The sequence below is a fragment of the Odontesthes bonariensis genome, chromosome 23, assembly GCF_027942865.1.
Source record: "Odontesthes bonariensis isolate fOdoBon6 chromosome 23, fOdoBon6.hap1, whole genome shotgun sequence".
NCBI classification, from domain to species: Eukaryota; Metazoa; Chordata; class Actinopteri; order Atheriniformes; family Atherinopsidae; genus Odontesthes; species Odontesthes bonariensis.
Window position 1 is genome coordinate 27,843,993 of NC_134528.1, and position 17,082 is coordinate 27,861,074.

The 17,082-nt window shown below is 41.2% G+C and overlaps 1 protein-coding gene across 1 annotated transcript in view; it reads right to left on the reverse strand.

Annotated features, from left to right (window-relative positions):
- Window positions 1-17,082, reverse strand: part of dnah9 (dynein, axonemal, heavy chain 9) — a 240,491-nt gene that overhangs the window by 51,392 nt on the left and 172,017 nt on the right. The window contains exons 55-64 of the mRNA XM_075458261.1: window positions 15,527-15,607; window positions 14,861-15,040; window positions 14,037-14,267; window positions 13,245-13,439; window positions 12,054-12,173; window positions 9,540-9,728; window positions 8,793-9,028; window positions 8,574-8,696; window positions 7,531-7,735; window positions 1,131-1,295 (exon numbers count right to left, since the gene is read on the reverse strand). Of these exons, the coding sequence (XP_075314376.1) occupies window positions 1,131-1,295; window positions 7,531-7,735; window positions 8,574-8,696; window positions 8,793-9,028; window positions 9,540-9,728; window positions 12,054-12,173; window positions 13,245-13,439; window positions 14,037-14,267; window positions 14,861-15,040; window positions 15,527-15,607 (1,725 nt within the window). The remainder of the gene's footprint in view (window positions 1-1,130; window positions 1,296-7,530; window positions 7,736-8,573; window positions 8,697-8,792; window positions 9,029-9,539; window positions 9,729-12,053; window positions 12,174-13,244; window positions 13,440-14,036; window positions 14,268-14,860; window positions 15,041-15,526; window positions 15,608-17,082) is intronic.

The window sequence follows — 17,082 nt, forward strand, 5'->3', positions numbered from 1 at the left end:
GGGATTGTTCAATGTTTTTCAATAAAATAAGATTGGAACATTGAAGGTGTATGCTGTCGTGATGATTAAACAGCTTGGTCAAAGTAACTACTAACTGCAGGAATTGTGGGATGTTCAGCACCTACTAGTGGTCCTATCAAAGGAAGCCTTTGATAGGATCATAGGCAGCCAAGACTCAGAATACACAGAGCATCACAGTTTGTTGTGTATTAGGCTGCATAGATGCAAACTGATTAGGATGCTTATGTTGATGTGTTTCCACTGCTGAAAGCACCAACAATGGACACCAGAGCATCAGAAATGCACCATAAAGCAATGGTAGAAGGTGGCCTGAATCACATTTTCTTTTACATTATCTGTATATATCAGATCAGATCCATGTTCTTCAAGTACCTTAAAAAGATATGGCAATGGGCTGGGAAACCTTGGGTCAAGCTATTGATGTGGATGTTACATGTACCGAGTACCTAAACATTGTTGGCGACCAAGTATAACCCTTCATAACAGGAACGCTCCCTGGTTGCAGGGGCTTCATTGAGTATAATGTGTAGTGTCACACTGCGAAAAGTTCAAGTTCAAGACTTAGCCTCAAAATTCTCCAGATCTCAATCCAATCAAACATCTGTGGGATGTGTTGGCCTGAACTTTGGAGGCCTAACCTCTTTAATTACATGAATGAAATGTATCCGCTCCTGATGACATGGTACAAGGGCTGTTTTGGTGGGAAAAAAAGGCATCGACTCAGTATTAGGAGGGTGGTGATAATGTTATGGCTTATTGGTTTATTTTACCAGGCACATTCATGCTTTTATCTTTGCTCTTCCTTAAGCATGAATCCTGTACAAGCCAGTATTAAATAATAATAACATTCAAAAATATTTTTTCAGCACATAAATATGCTGTGTCACCTGTTTACAGCATTTGTTGTTTCAGTGAACTACACTACATATATTTGTATTGTAGAAATTCTGCCAGCATACAGCAGACCCTCTGCTTTGTGGGTAGTGTGTCCAGTATAGGCATCCATTTAGTTATTACTCATAGCTTTATGCGCTCAGGGGTTATCCTGTAATATGATGGATGTAATAAAAACCGAAACAATTATTTAAAATGAAAAAAATGAAAAGGACCTTCTCTTCTATCTCAGCAGCGGTGCGTTTGGTTGTCTCCAGATTTTCCACCAGCTCCGTGTCTCCCAGAAAGTTTCCTGAAGCAGAGGACAGTCGGGACAGCAGATTGTCTTCCAGGGTCTTCAGAGTGATCTTAAATCCGTTCTGCTGCTTTGTCAGGTCGGACTGAAAGACACAGAAATACTTTGTGTAAAAACTTCCACATGTTAGAAGATTCTCAGATACAACGTTATCCTAATCTGAGGCGATGGGAGATCTTCAAAGATTGGGTCAATATGAGGGCATGAACACTGAAGGGCACCTCAGAGGCATAACTGATCAATACACTCTGCATTGGCTATCTGGACACATGAAGGGAACGCTCTGGGATGGATTAACCAGCTTCCGCCTGGTTGCCAACATCAAACCTATGCTGAGCAACTTCAGTGTGAGGAGACCTTCAATTTGAAAGAGCTTTGATGATGAACTATGCACACAAAAACAAACACACACACAAACACTCACTCCGGTTCATTATGGATGATCTGTTGTGAAACACGATATTCTTAAATATGAAGCAGTGTAGAAATCAGGCAGGATATGGACATGTGCACACACAGCTTGGTAGCACTGGGCTTTACCCACGCTCCACCATATGGATTATTGCTCCCCGTCTTCTAATGAAGCTTTAACGCCGACCGTTTTTCTTTGTCTTTGTTCTAGCTGAAAAAAAAACAAAAGTGTCTGCGAGAAAACTTTCACTTTTTCAAAGCCTGGTGTTTGAGAGGCGTTGGGAGAACAAAGCCGACAGGGCACGGTTACTCTCTTTATTGCTTCATCCCGCTTTGTCCTTCGTTTTAGTCTGCAGAAGCTCCTTGGTTCTCCTCGATAAGGACTTTGCTCTATTGAAGTTTCCCTTAAGAGAACCTTCGTCGACCTTTGAATTGTCGTACTGTAATTATTGGATGGTGGGCTGTTTTGAGCTTTGCCTGCACAAAGGTTTTCTGAGCAGACAGAAGATAAACATTTCTGGTACATCTGTTTCTGCCCGCCTGCAATCACAGGGGTTTCTGGTGGGGTGGATGTGGGCGGAGCTATCCCCTGTGGCATAACATGCCCGTGACAAAAGACATACTTAGCTCAGATCGCGCCGGGGAAGCAGATAATTTAAGAGCTCACATGGCTTAATTGCCTTCTTTATGACAAAATTTCCTATTGCTAGAATGAGAGATATTTTACACCATTGTTAAAACTAATTGAGCCTCTCCCTTTGTCTTAGACACTGAATTTGATGTTATTACCTACAGTAGAGTTGACAGGTTCTTTACTAGGCCTGCCCGTGGGGGTTTAGACTGAACGTGATTCGTGGCATTTTTGGTAGGATGTGACATGCGTACATTTGCAGTAGAAATGAAAAGATCACAGTGGCCTTGTGCGGTGGACATTTGCCTGAGAGTCGACTGTGACCTTCTACTCGTCTGCGCTGAATGCTCTTGAGGGGAAAAGCTAAAACATTCCCAACTGGATTCAGTAATGAGTCAGTTTTAAACAATTAGCTTTCCTCTGGCACATTGTTCTTGTAATTACCCTTTCTTTAGAAAAACAAACAATTAACCAGTCAGCAAAACACCCTAATTGGGATTAAAATGATATATTACATCTGTCATTTTCTTAGACAGATGATGACCGAGTGCCACCGAGCAGTTCGGTTCAGGTAATTTGGGAAGCAGAGCATTTTAGTTCTTATTAATGAGGGGGGTCTGTGTTGCGGGAAATCCACACAAGAATTAACACAAGCATTTGCACCAAATAAGGAAGGTAAAAGGTTGTACACTGATTCCCCTGTGCAGTCTCTTAAAAAAAGGCAACTTGACATTTTAAGCTCCTTAGCTCGTCTTTGGCACAGTTTAACGAGAGCTCTTTCACCCAGGAGTCATCCTACGGCTCAGTAGCAACGCTAACCTCATTAAAGGTATAATGGCACAGAGTCATTGATAGAATATAAACAGGTACAACCAATTTGCACTCCTTTATCAGGATGATGATTGTTATCAGTCTGGGTTGTTTACCGACAACAAAAAGCCATTCAGCACTTCATTCTACAGGCCGTATTTTGATAGGAGAGTTCTTGGGAGTGTACAGAGCCCCCACCACTCCACTCAACTTTCAGTGTTAATTAAAATGATAAGTGTGTTCCAGATCTTGCTCTTCTTCTTCTTTTTTTAATTTCTCATCTTCGGATCTCAGTGAAATGCTAATTAAACAAGCATCATTAAATCATCTTTCACTCTGTTGGATTTTGCTGAGGGGACATTGGACCTAAAATAACTGAGGCATTTTGCCATTTTTCTCCCCCTTTCCATTTATTAAAAATGCTGATTGACCATAGATGAAGGCCTACAGGTCTGAATAAAAAGCTGCCTACAGAGACCAAACACAAACAAAGATGCCTCAGTAAAACCATGAAAATGCAAATAGGACTGTGTTGAGAGAAAATCCGCCTGACCCGTTAACTACAACATCCTCCGTTCTGATCTGTCTGAGACACTGCCGTCAGCCAGATGTGTTCCGAACAAAGACGGATTTCTGACTTCCTTTTTCTCCCCCCTCAACTAACAAGAACCGCATTTTAGGAACAGTGGAAGTGTGTCAATGTGTTGTCTAATTGCCTTGGTACAGTTGCGCCATCGGCCAATCCATTTCAAACAACTGACATGAAACGAGCAGATTGCGGATGAGAAGGAGCGGAGGCCTCGTTAGGCGCTGCAGCTTAGATCAAGTGAATTTTCCCTTAATTACAAACATTTACATTCACACAGAGAAGCATACTGTGGATTTCGCAACTATGTGGTGCTCATTACACTCTGAAACTTGGTCATACAGCTGCCAGGAACCTGCAGTATTGAACCCAGTGTACCGAGCTAGCCATTAAATCTGACCAGCAATGACAGCTCAGTGTTACAGCAGGAGACACTTCACTGATCAACCGAGTGGAACAAAAGCTTTCCTCACATTCAGAGATCGAGGGGTCAACAGAACAAAGGCAGGCATTTACATTAAAAAGGAAACTGCACCTTAGAGCATCTTCTATTCTTTGGTTTTTAGAGATGTGTGAACGTAAAAAAAAAGACGAAATCCCCACGAGGATCGCATCAAGACCCAATCACACAATTCCTTGAGCTTAATGATGAATGGCATATTGTTGCAGGAACAGTCCTCAAGATGACTGTGACACAATGGGAAACAATGTAAAAGCTTCAAAAGTTAACAGGATTTTTTTATCCAGGATAAATTGAATATTGCCTTATTGGGTGATCCTTTGTGGATCAGTATCCGGGACTCTAAAGTATTAGTGTTAAATACTTTAGATAATGCCTATGAGAAAATCATCTGAGATGACTGCAATTGAAGATTTTCTATTTCAGAATGTTTGCTGTTGTGTGTGTGAGCTTAAAGGGGAATTTTTTTTTCTTTTTTAACCTGGATCTTCACTCCGGTAAGGACGTCCATCGTACTCAAAGTCCACGTCGTCAAAATCTGATAAATATCCTGCCATGTTGCACGAAATTAACAGTAACAAACTCTGTGTGAAGTTAGCCGACCGTCACAGATCACGGAGGGAATGAGCCGTGCTGCGGCGGCGCGCGACAATGACGTCAACCCAGGAGATGCGTGTGTAGAAAGCCCCCGATAGCCCCCAATAACAACAGCACGGCAGCTCTGAGCTAACAGTGCAATAGTACGCGTTCATTCATTCATTCGTCTTTAAGTATTGGTGAAATAAAGACAGATAATGCCTTATTTAGAGGCTGTATTGAGTCTGCCCTGTTCTCTCCTGTTATATGGATATACGCGGATCTCCAGTGATCTAAATATCTTCTGAAGGACGCCGACTTTCACCAAACTGTTATTGGTGAGTAGATGAACGTATCTTATGCCCGAAATAAGGTCCAGGTTTAAAAAAACCAAACTTCTCCTTTAACATCTGATCATGGAGGGAGCAGCCACGTCGCGCTGAGCTGTGAAAAAATGCAGCAGATTACAAGTCAACAATTAAAAAGCAGCAATATATGTAACCTCAAGGGATTTGCTTGTAGTGACAACTAGGACGAAGCAGCAAGAAGATCCTCAGTCCTTCTCAGTTTGACTGGACTGAACAAATATCTTGAGCCACCCTGCATTTCTATATTGGCAGCTTTCTATTGAAACATAAATGGACAAACAAAAATAATTCAAATGAGCTTAAAAGTCTATATTTAGTATAGACTTGAATCCAATCTGAACCCTTTCAGACAACCTTTCTGTCCTTTCTTTAAGGAGTCTTCAGGAATAGTTCTCCAGGCTTCTTGAAGGACATCCCAAAGCCCTTCTTTGGATGTGGGCTGCCTTTTGTTTCGTTCTCTGCCAACATGATCCCACACTGCTTCAGTAATGTTGAGGTCCGGGCTCTGGGGAGGATTCATCCCTCCACAAGACCTGCTGCCACTGATTTTTTTTTATCTCAAGAACATTGCCCGACTCCGCCCATCACTCTCCTTCTCTGCTGCTGAAACCCTCATTCACGCCTTCATCACTTCCAGAATTGACTACTGTAACAGTAGTTGTAGTTAGTAAAAGGGAGTCGTTTCTCTCCACAGTCGCCTCAGGCACGCTCAGGACGGGAGATTGGACCGAAAACAAAGTTTCAGTGCAATCTGTTGGTTTCCTTAGCTAGGAAATTGTTTTTGAATTGGCTCTATACGAACAAATTGGATTATTTTATGAATAATTATGATTACAATTAATTGAATTCCAATTGGCTTGAATTGGACTTTATTATCTAAGTGCCTTGAGATGACATTTGTTGTATTTGGCGCTATATAAATAAAAATGAATTGAATTGAATTGAACAGCATCCTCTACGGAACACCATCCAAAACTTCAAATTAAATATTTAACCTCAGTCTAATGTGTTTTTAGTGTACTATTTTATATGGTTTTATAATTCTCATTATTTTCAGTCCACTTCTTCTGATGAGGTTTCGCCAATGGTTTCAGCCAACAGCTCTTTGGGAATCACCTTGTCTGTCAAATTGTATTGACTGACATTTTTCATAGGTGCAACTGCAGAAATGGGAAAAAATGATATGTGTTTGTGACAGGCTGATTCTTGATGATAAAATTTAAAATGATTCGCCATGTCGCCTATTATGTGTACTGGTTCATCACTTGAGTTAGGTGCGCAAAACACAATCCTCTGCAAACGGTCAGGTACAGGACTGGACTGAAGATAAGCGAAAAGGCAGCCAGTGTCCAAAGAAAAACTCTGAAAGACCCACAGAAAGTTTGAAGAACTGCTGCTCAAAAATACTTTAAGATTAAGAATGTCTGGCTATTTGGAAGCAGAAACTATAAAGAAACGAGGGGCGTCCCAAGACATTTGTACAGTTCTGTAGCAGGCAGGTATTTTATTTTTTACAAGATAAAACACCTTCTAACACACAAGGTGGTCGAACACAATATGTGCGTTAGTGTGGAAGTTTGTGCTTCACCTGCAGTGCAGTGACAGAACCAGTCTGTCACATAAAGGAAAGCGAGGGAAATAACGCAATCACATGGCAAATTCACAGGATTCCTGCATTTAAAGTGAACTGTTTGAGTATCCTTTGTGCTCTTGGAGCTGTATGCAGATCTCAGAAGTTGGTTTGGGCAAATGTTGGTCCGCCACATCAATTCCAAAAACTCCCACAAGAAACCGAAAAAATGTGTGGAAACAGAGAAATGTGAATTCATGCAGAGTTATATCAAGTAAATGTAATAACACCGGTTCCAATTTGATGTTAATATTTTATATCCATGCATATTTGGTTTGCTCCATGTTCATATACATGCCATGTGAAGGCACAGAAAACTTTAGCACAGTGTGACAAATTCACACACATGCACATACACACACAAACACACACAAACACACACAAACACACACACATGCACACACACACACACACACAGCTGTGCAGGGTCTCAGTCTCTTGAAGTGAGGCACCCTTAATAATTATCACACATCCACCAGCCGTTAATCAAAGGCACCAGCTGATTGTTTTGGAATCAAAGAGCCTGGACGCGCAGCCTCTTGTGATGTTTAAAGACAGACTGTGTTTTCTCTCCGACATGTAGTGTTAAAGATGGATAATGACAAGCAACCGTGCTCTGCCCAGTTTCTAAGGCCCTTGACTCTTCTGACTGTTTCTTTTAATTACATCTGCTGAGGGGAGATGTTAGCAGCGAATCTCAAACAGTCTCACAGTTGTTTGTCCTCTGATAAAACCTGAAGAGTGTGACAGGAACTCCTTTTATGTCTGGTCAATTCACATTTACATTCATGCTGCTATCTATCATTATATCCTCTTTGGCGACATCACAGACACTCTGACCCCCTTACCTTTAGCTGTTCCAAGTCAGGCCTCTCCATGCTGACCACTGCGGCCAGCAGCTGGTCCTCCAAACCGTCTCTGGTCACTGTGAAATTTACCAAGGTGCACTGGGCCTGCAGCTCCGGCTGGTAATGAGGGTTGGCAAGCTTGGTGTGCAGAATGAGGCGGAAACTGGGGTTGTACTCGCACTCCTTGTCTCCAATCTTTATGTACCTGAAATGTTCGATCATTGAGGGTTTCTAAATGAAAGCCAAGATTCTGAAATACTATGATATGACCACAGAAGATAAAAGAGGACTTTTGTCACTGATGATAATGCTGTAATCATCTGTGTCCTCTATTAAAATCTCTCACACGTTTTCCTGTATCATAAGGACACCTACATGAGGTAGGTGTCCTGTAAGGAATGAGGCTGGTGTTACTCTACATCCAACAACGCATTTTTGAATGTGTGAAAACATATATTTCAGAACCAAATTCATATTCTCTGATCCCCAGTGAGCTGCGTCCTTTGTTTCTTTGAACTTTTTTGTTTATTACATATATTGTCATTTGAAAATAACTCAGTTAACTCAGTGAAATTTCACTGGATGTAATTCCTGAAATTACTATAGATCCACCCAGTTGCTATTTTTTAAGAAAGAGATGTAAACAGGCTATTGACCCAGAGCTAGAATCTGACACACACTTTTAAAGTTGTTAAAACTAGGAATCCACAGGTACTCCTTTTTTCAGAGAGCAACATTAGTATCAACATTCTTGACATAACAGATTATTTTGTCTCACTAACTGTGTTCTCAACTGTGTTGAGAGAATAGGATGTCACAATACTTGTGGTAAGAGTGTAATCTATTAGAAAAGACATAGCTGTAAACTGATGTTAAACTCTGAACAAAAAAAACAGTTAAGTTTTTTAAAAATCAAAGCAAGCATCATGCATGAATTTGCAAGCGACAGATAGCAGCTATCAAGTTTAAGCACAGCGACTCAGACAAATATCTGTCAATGGCAAATATTAGTGTAGCAGGACACCTATGATGTAAGGTCTTACCTCCCTTTCTTGATGGTTTCTCTGCTCAGCAGAGGTCCAAGAACAGGATCCAATGTTTCCCCCAAGTTCTCTATAAGAACCACGTCACCTGCCGCCAGCGCTCTCTCCACTGCATCCAGATACCTTCCAGTGCAAAACAGCAGGAATCCCTACATCAAAATCCTCTGCATAATATTTTCTGAACAGACCAAGGCTGCATTCCACCATATCACAACTTACCCTCGCTGTTCCATGCGGATGAGCCGCAGGTCTTCTCCATATTTGTTCCTGATCCACTTGATTCCCTGCAGCTGGGGATCCACGATGAGGGGCCAGCGTTGGCAGGAAGTAAGAATGGTAGCATTCTCAGTGGACATCCTGTCAGCGGGCAGACCCTCGTTCTGCCAGGCTGCAATGTCAGCATCATCAGTCAGCATGGTCAAAGGGTCCAGGTCAGGAGTGACCGGGATGGGAACCTTACAAGTGAAAGTGCTATGTGAAAGGAGTTTCAGCTGCAGATTAACAACTGATCAACTCTGCAGTGAGTATTTATGGCAGCTAAAAAGATTTTTTAGTTTTTTTTCCACCCTCTGAAAGAAAACTATTTGCCTACAACAAATCCCCAGCCAATGGTTCTGATGGTGATGTATGCTAAACTGAAGAAAAAAATGTTAAGGTTTGGCAAAGATTCTGTTTATCTTTAGATCAAACACAGAAAAACAAAAAAATATAGAATGGTGCGTGCAGGCGACTCGCGCTAAATGCCTTAGTGTTAACATTCAAATAGGACTTTATGGAATCAATCTTGAGAAAAGAAGAGAAGAGTACAGAGTTAGTTCAAATGTAGAACATAAGTCACATTAATGGGCTTTGAAACCTGAAAAGAAAATGCTTGAAACTTTAAAAATAAAAACACAAAGAGCACAAACTGACCAATCACAGTCCACATAGCATTTCCATGGCCACTTTAACTCTCAAATCACCCACCTCCAGCTGACTGAGATAAGGTCTCCAGAGGTTGTCCATAAGCTGGAGTCTGTAGTGTTTGGTTAGGTATCCCAGGTAGGAGATGAAGGCAGTGATGAGGAGCACATCCCCACACAGAGTCCTCTCCTGTTTCTTAAAGCTTGCAATGGATTCTGCCCAGCGGACGTTCTCTGCTGCAAGACCACCCACCTGGAATACATGGACAGTTTCTACTGAAACTTTTCCTGGTTCAGGATATTCCCAGAATGCATTCTGTAAAATCAAATTTAAATTAATCTATGGATGCCACTGTCAATGCAGCGACTGACAAATATCCAACCACAACAATGATTTGCTACACTCAAGTCTTTTTTATTCGGTTTTTATATCCTTTATGACCTCTCTGCTCGTCTTCCAACACCTCTACCTTTTACTGCAGCAATTATCTAAGTTCCCTCCAGGGATGAATAAAATACACCTTAATATCTTATCTCTTCCAAACTTGAGAGCCTGCACGCTTCGATACATACTGTAACTTCAGCACATGTCACGGAAACAATGTGCACCTCAGACAAGTGACTGCATTTGCATTGATATTCAGGATTGACTAGCAGATTAGCACAACCTCTCCTCCTTTTGTTGCTCCTGTCAGGCCTTTTCAAAGCTTCCTCTGAATAATTTAGATTATCATACTAACACTGTCAACACTCATTTTTTTGTTTTGCTGTCGTCAGCAAAGTTCACACGGCGCAAGATGATGTGGGCTTTAAGTAATGGTGTGTGTAAGTGTGTGTGCAAATGTACATACTGTATTGCAGAGACAGCAATACTATCAAACATTTGCACTGTTCGGGTAATGCAAAGGCTATATTCTTTGACTGTCCACTAAAATAACATCTCTACATGTACATTTAAACACACATGTACAGATATTTAAACATCATATCTACCTTGATTTATACCAGATGCTTACAGACAATTCAAATGATCATTATGAATGAATACTGAAATAAAAGAAATACTTCATTGCCAAGAAGTAAAAGTTTACATTTGTCAAAATAAAGATTTTGATCTGGAAGTGCTCATTAAGCATTTCTGTTTGACAAGAAGCAAGATAACAAACTACCAAAATACAGGCTGGCAATTCTTTATCAAATGGTTTTAAAAAGTTGTAGATGTAGATGTTACATCTATTGCTACTTTGAGTAAAATATTATATAATAGTTGTTGTTATAATCAGGAATGATTACCATCAGCAAACCACTGGATTGATGTTTCTAGCTTCTCCTTCAAGCTAAATCCAGACAGTGGGCAGGATCTCAGTCAGCAAGTGAGCGAATCAGCAGCTGAATGAATCGCTCCAATTCGGTGAGCATGAACAGCAACATCAACAATGACGGTAACCAGGTTTCCTTTCACTAACCAAGCAAAGCTGAAGGAAGGTTTTAAAAAGCCACAGAAAATAATGTGAATCACACGTCTCCACTTACTGGTTTAAAGAGAATAAGATTATAATAAGAAAAATCCCAATAACAGCTGTGGTGGACATCCACGAGAGGGAAATAGCGAGCTCTTCCTCGGGAACTATTTTAATCTCTGAGAATATCTGAAACATTCAATCAAATCTGAGAAGACACTGGTCAGTTCAGTCAGGGTATTGCTTGCAGACTGGAAACAGCTGGCGAGTGACAGTCAGTTTGTTGCGTGTGTGGGGAACGGTGGAATATGAATGCAAAAGCTGAGTCACCATTGCACATTTTCTAAATGTGAATCAAGCAAAGTTGAATGAAAAAAGTGAAAATCCAAACATTTAAAAATGTGTTTGCAGCCTGAGCCGACAAACAATGCAATCATCTGACTGACCGTCTTCCTCCCTACTAAGAGGATGTCTCACTGCAGTCCACTCTTATTAGTGTCCAGTTAGGACAACTACCAACTGCTACTCACTGCTTCCCTTCTGAATTTCAGCTACTAGCAATATAATCCACTGTACACTGTACACCCACTGACAATACTACATAGCTTAGTTTATTTGTTTCGAACCAATAAACAGAAACATGCCTCTTGTTTTGGATTTTTTTCCAATTGTAAATGGAAACCAAAACTTATTTGAGGTTACAAACACACACATCTTCCCCATTCACCTTCAAAACAGACAAGACTGTTACAAGTCACCCTGGTAACCGTACATGGCCAAGGCTGAAGCCTAAAAGTTTCCCAGAAAACTACTGAGACTAACAACTGTAGCCCAAAAGAGTTAAACATTTTTGACAAATAACTTTCATTTGACACATCCTACAGTGGTAGAGATTTCCATCAGAAGTCAATTTTGCATAAGGCTGAATTGACATCAGGTGCAAATCTTTGCTTGATTTACACCACGACTAAACATGTAAAGAGAGACAGCCGCCACACTAACAGGCAGCATCTGTATACACATATGACAGTGCATGTGAGACAGATTGGAACAAAGTGTGTTGGTGCGTGTTAGTGGCTGGCTCATGCTCCACACGACCCTGCTGTTCAGCTCCTCACCAGACGGTTGGCCAGTGAAATGGTGCGCGCTGTCGACTCTGCTTCCTGTTGGCACTTCAGCTTGTCTGCAGTGGCTTTCTCAAACTTGGCCGTGAGCTTTGCCAGGTTCTCATTAAGGTGCTGATAGGCCAAAGACACACAAACATACATAAAGAGAATCAGAGAGAAAAATTGGCACTTGTTGTATTACAGAGTGGTCATAAAAACAGAGAACAAAGACACCCACAGCCTGTCTGTGAAAGTAACTTTGGAGAGTGTGAGAAGTTGGTTAAAACTTGCCTTTTCCTCCACTATGGATTTATTTGGCATATGGAAGCAATTAGCACAAGGACAAACAGGATTAATCGGTGGAGAGGCACACAGGTTCAGTAGATTAGTTTGAGGATTGTTAATTCCCCTTGGCTCCGAACCGACTCTCTGCTCAGGCAATCAGACTGAAGGCTAAAAAATGACAGTGAGAAGTCATGCTGGATCTTATTAACAGTCGTCACTCTGCACTCTGCAGGTTTTGATGTAAACAGCAGCATCCGCCGCAGTGTCCCAAGCCTGGCACTCTGCTGGGGCTCTCAGGCTCTCTGATGAGCTGAATGTCAAACGCCACAGAGAAACAATTATGTACAGCTGCTGTTATCGTGGGGAGTTTTTAGGTTGATGGATTTGGTTTTAGATTAATGAACAGCAACAGCCTTTAAAAACACTTACACCAGCTTTGTATTGATGAAATGCTGGTGGTATATCATTACTGAAAGGGCTCATGTGTCAACTGTCACTCAAGCGCTGATAAAATAATTCATATCCTGACTTTCTGCTTTACTTTATAGCCTGTGGTTGTTTCTATTTCATTTCTGTGGCATCACATTCTTAATATACTGCATATTTTCAGGGTTTGATGGGGTTGTTGATCTTCACTGATGTCTCGCAAATCTCTCCGTGCTTATGTGCTGAGATTTCAGGCTTTCACAAGTCACTTTTCAACTTTCAGTCAGCCCAGTAGCTAAAGTTTTGAAATATTTTTAGTGTTTATCGGTGCAGTTGGAGTCAAAGAAATTACTAAATAGAACCACAAGCATGCCTTCACAGTTTCAAAGTTAATATCCTTTAGATATTGCAGTTTTCGCCTTTTGAAATAAATACTTGTCATACGGCAAATAAACTTTTCATTTCCTGCATCAGTCCAATCCAGTGGCTTACACTGATCTTGCTTTTGATGGCAGCAAGCTTCTCCTGCGCAGCAGCCAGCTCAGCGTTGGCCTTGCTTAGCGCCTGCCGCTTGGGCTCCACCTCACAGTAAACCTCGTAGAACTTGACAATATTTAAAACCCAGGAGCACAGACCCGCTGCTGCATATGACTTGGAAGCCACCAGATCTTGCTGAAACTCTGGATCCTGCAGAGAACCGAAAAGATAAACATTCAACTGTAGGAACAAAGTCTTAATGCTAGTGAATTAATACAATATGTTCAGCGTTTCCCTCGAACTGACCGCTTGGGCCTCATGTTGTGTGTCAAAATTGGCAGAGACGTTACAGAGACATACTGTAGTAGCCAGGTCCGTGTGTTTCAGACTGCGATGTTTCTTCGAGAGATTATAAATTTGAACTGCGTGTGCTGTTTCTTTAATAAACACGATTTGACATGCTTTTGAAGAATAACTCCAAAATATGTCCTTATAAAGACAAAGGATATCATTTCATATCAACAGTCTGAGGAACATGAAACCGTGTTGTACACTGTGAGTTTATTTGCTGCACTGACATACCTCCTATCTGCTCCATTGAACCTCATAATCAGGGCAGCTGTTAAATTTGCAACACTTAATTTACTGGTTGATTTTCTCTGGCTGTCATTTGGATGCTTGACAGCCATAAGGCGCCACTGTCATTATGATCACTCCCCTGCTAAAATGATGATTTATTAGTTGAACTTGCAGAGTTGCAGTCATTTGCGCCGTGTGCCTCAACTGCAGGCTAATTGCAAGACTCACCTGCAGGTAAGGCCGAATGGCTTTAAGGCAAGCCTCTGGGATGTTTTCCTTGTTGAAGTTTATCAGAGAGTCCAGGAATGTGTCCACCTTGGCCATCATCACTTTTGCAGCCTTCCAGCTGCGATCCTTTGGGACTTTGCCGCCAGGTGCCATCAGGACCATAACTGCTGCTGTGACGTTGGTCACCGCCGCCACAGGAGAGCCAAACGACTTCAGCTCAGTTAAGTTGTTCTGAAGTGGGGACAGAAGAGGGAAGAATGGATGGAAAAAAGAAAGAGCTGTGATTTAATTGAGTTTGAACAACTTCACATCTCTGTGGTTTTGTGGGGGTGAAAAGAGAGAAAATGGAAGGGATTAGAATAGAGAAAGAAGAACCTGTGCTGACTTTGAGAAGACAACAGAGAATTCTAATTAAAGCATCTTGAGAGAGCTCTAAGCAGTGATTGAACTGTCTGTTCTGCTTGTTCGAACAGAGAGCACCTTTTAAACACACAGGGTGTTTTTTTTAAAATCCCCCAGGCAACTCATAAGACTACATGGGATGCAGATGAAGTAAAACACCCACAGAACATATGGGAGACATTATTGTGTCAAAGACCAAGCTCAATCCTGTCATTGAATCATTTTTTTAAACAGTCCTAGGCCTGTGTGGGCAAAACTTGGTATTTCACTGAAGCGGAGAAAACAAAGCAAAAAGATCAAACAAAGACAAAAGAACACAGATTTTGATTAAAAATAACTAAACTAAGATATTGATAAAGATAAAGATACACTGGGATGGAGCAGATCAATAAGCACTGTGAATAAAAATCATGGTTACTGACTTTATTGAGGGTGTTAAGGGCATCCTGAGCTGCTAGAAGAGCTGGTTCAGCCTTGGCTAAGTCCTCTTCGCAGTCTCTCTGTTTACCACTGACCACTACAGCGATGGCTGCCACCTTTTGTTCCTCCTTGTCAGCCACAGCCTTCTCCTTTGACACCTTCTCAGTTTCTATCCCAACCTCCTGGAGACAGCACAAAGGATTTATCAGAGGATTAATGGTGCAAGTTCAGTCGGTGGCTCAGTAAACACAGCATGAGTTAACTGCAAAAAAAAAACAACTCCCAAACAATCAACAGTGATCAGTTTGAACTGTTAAGAGAGTCTAAATTATATGTGGCGTGACTTGACGTGGGTTTATAAATCAGCAATTGGCATCTTAAGAAAACACCTCTGAGTCTGAGCAAAGAATGCTAAAAAAAAAAATCTATCTGTGGATTACCCACTGTGAAGGGGACACAGCTGTTTGAAGCTCAACCTTTCATTTAATGAAGCAGGACAGCAGAAAATGTCATTCACCTCAATTGTATTGGGGGTTAGAGGTGAAATCTTATCAACAGATAGCTCGCAACCAGGATAAATACAACCGAAACTGTCTAACTGGTAGAGTTAATGCTGGTGGGTCATGTAAAAAAATACTATGTTTTATAATATTGAAATATGCTCTTGCCTGAATCAAGTTGTCAGCATCTGCATTCTTCTGCTTGAGTTCCACTTCCTGAGCAGCCAGTTTGGCCTTGAGGTCATCCACCTATCAGAGAATGACACAGGAAACCAGGAGGTGAAGAGAATGTATAGCTAGCTGATGTTACCAATGTAGTTTAAGATCTGGATGAAAGAATGGTAACGGTTCGGAAATATATTTGTATTTAAAAACCTGATCTACCTGCAAACATCAAACCGTCAAGTAATACATTGAGTTTGGCGCTTCAAATCAACAAGAAACAACATGCTAAAATCCTACAGACACATTGTTGCAACAATATAACGACCTCCCGTTTCACATCAGACAGGCCCCTTCACTGCCCATTTTTAAAACCCGTCTTAAGACCCATTTTTATTCCCTGGCTTTTAACCCAGCATGAGACTCTGTTTCTAGTATTGTTTTGTTTTTATTATTTTAATATTGTTGTCGTTTATTGTTGTTTTTACACTTGTGTTTTAAGCCTTCTTTTATTTTGTGTTGTACAGCACTTTGTTTCAGCCACGGCTGTGTTAAAAGGCTATATAATAAAGTTGATGATGATGATATAAAGTGCTCTTCCTTTTTAAAGTTAAATTCTTTTTACCTTTGCCTTTGTTGGTGGTCGTTCATGCATTTTATTGAACATTTTCTGAAACTCCGAACTCAGTTTGGTGTGTCTTGAAAACTGCTCACTCATCTCATCTCCTTGTGACACCTGCACATGGTTTTCCTGGTACTTGGCAGACAGGCTGTTCCAAGCATCTTTGAACGTGTGCCACTGTTCCCTGAATTTAGTATGTCTCTCCATCTTCCGCCCCTTAGACTGACTCCATGCAGTTGAGATCTGGGGGGTATTCCTAGAAAGTAGCTAAAGAAAGCCAGGCTATAGCCGGTAAGCGTCGCTTGAACTAGCGCCATCTCCCATTTAAGCCTCAAGTCGTTCCTCAAAGATATTTTAGCTGCATCTCGGTGAGGCTAATCCAAGCGAGGCTTACATAGCCTAGCTTAGTGCGAGTGCACGAGGAACGTAAGAAGCCCTGACGAGTGGATGGTGGAAAAACCGAGATCTGTGTGAAAATGAGAGCGAGAAGCGCTGTTATTTTTTCAGCAGCTGAACAAATAATGCTGATGGAGCTGTATGATGATTTTAAAAGTGTCATCACCAGAAATGGTAATACAGCTGCGGTCAATAAAGCGAAGAAACGGCATGGCAAACAACTGCAGCCAGACTAAATGCGTAAGTTATGAAAGTTTCAATTGTTAGACATTTATTTTACTGTCCTCATGTATTTATGCTCTCCTCTTTGTGTTATAATGTGTTTACATAAAGCATGCTGAATTGTCTCTGTATGAGATGTACAGCACAAATATACTGGCCCTGCTCAGTTTATTAATAACCCAATAATCGACACGCATCATCATACTTTGTGACTATATTATCGTGAGTGTGTGACCCACATATTAATTCTTCACTGTTACATCTCAACAGGAGCTATCTTAACAGCCAAAAGCGTACCTGTCAGCAAGTGAAGGTAAAGTAC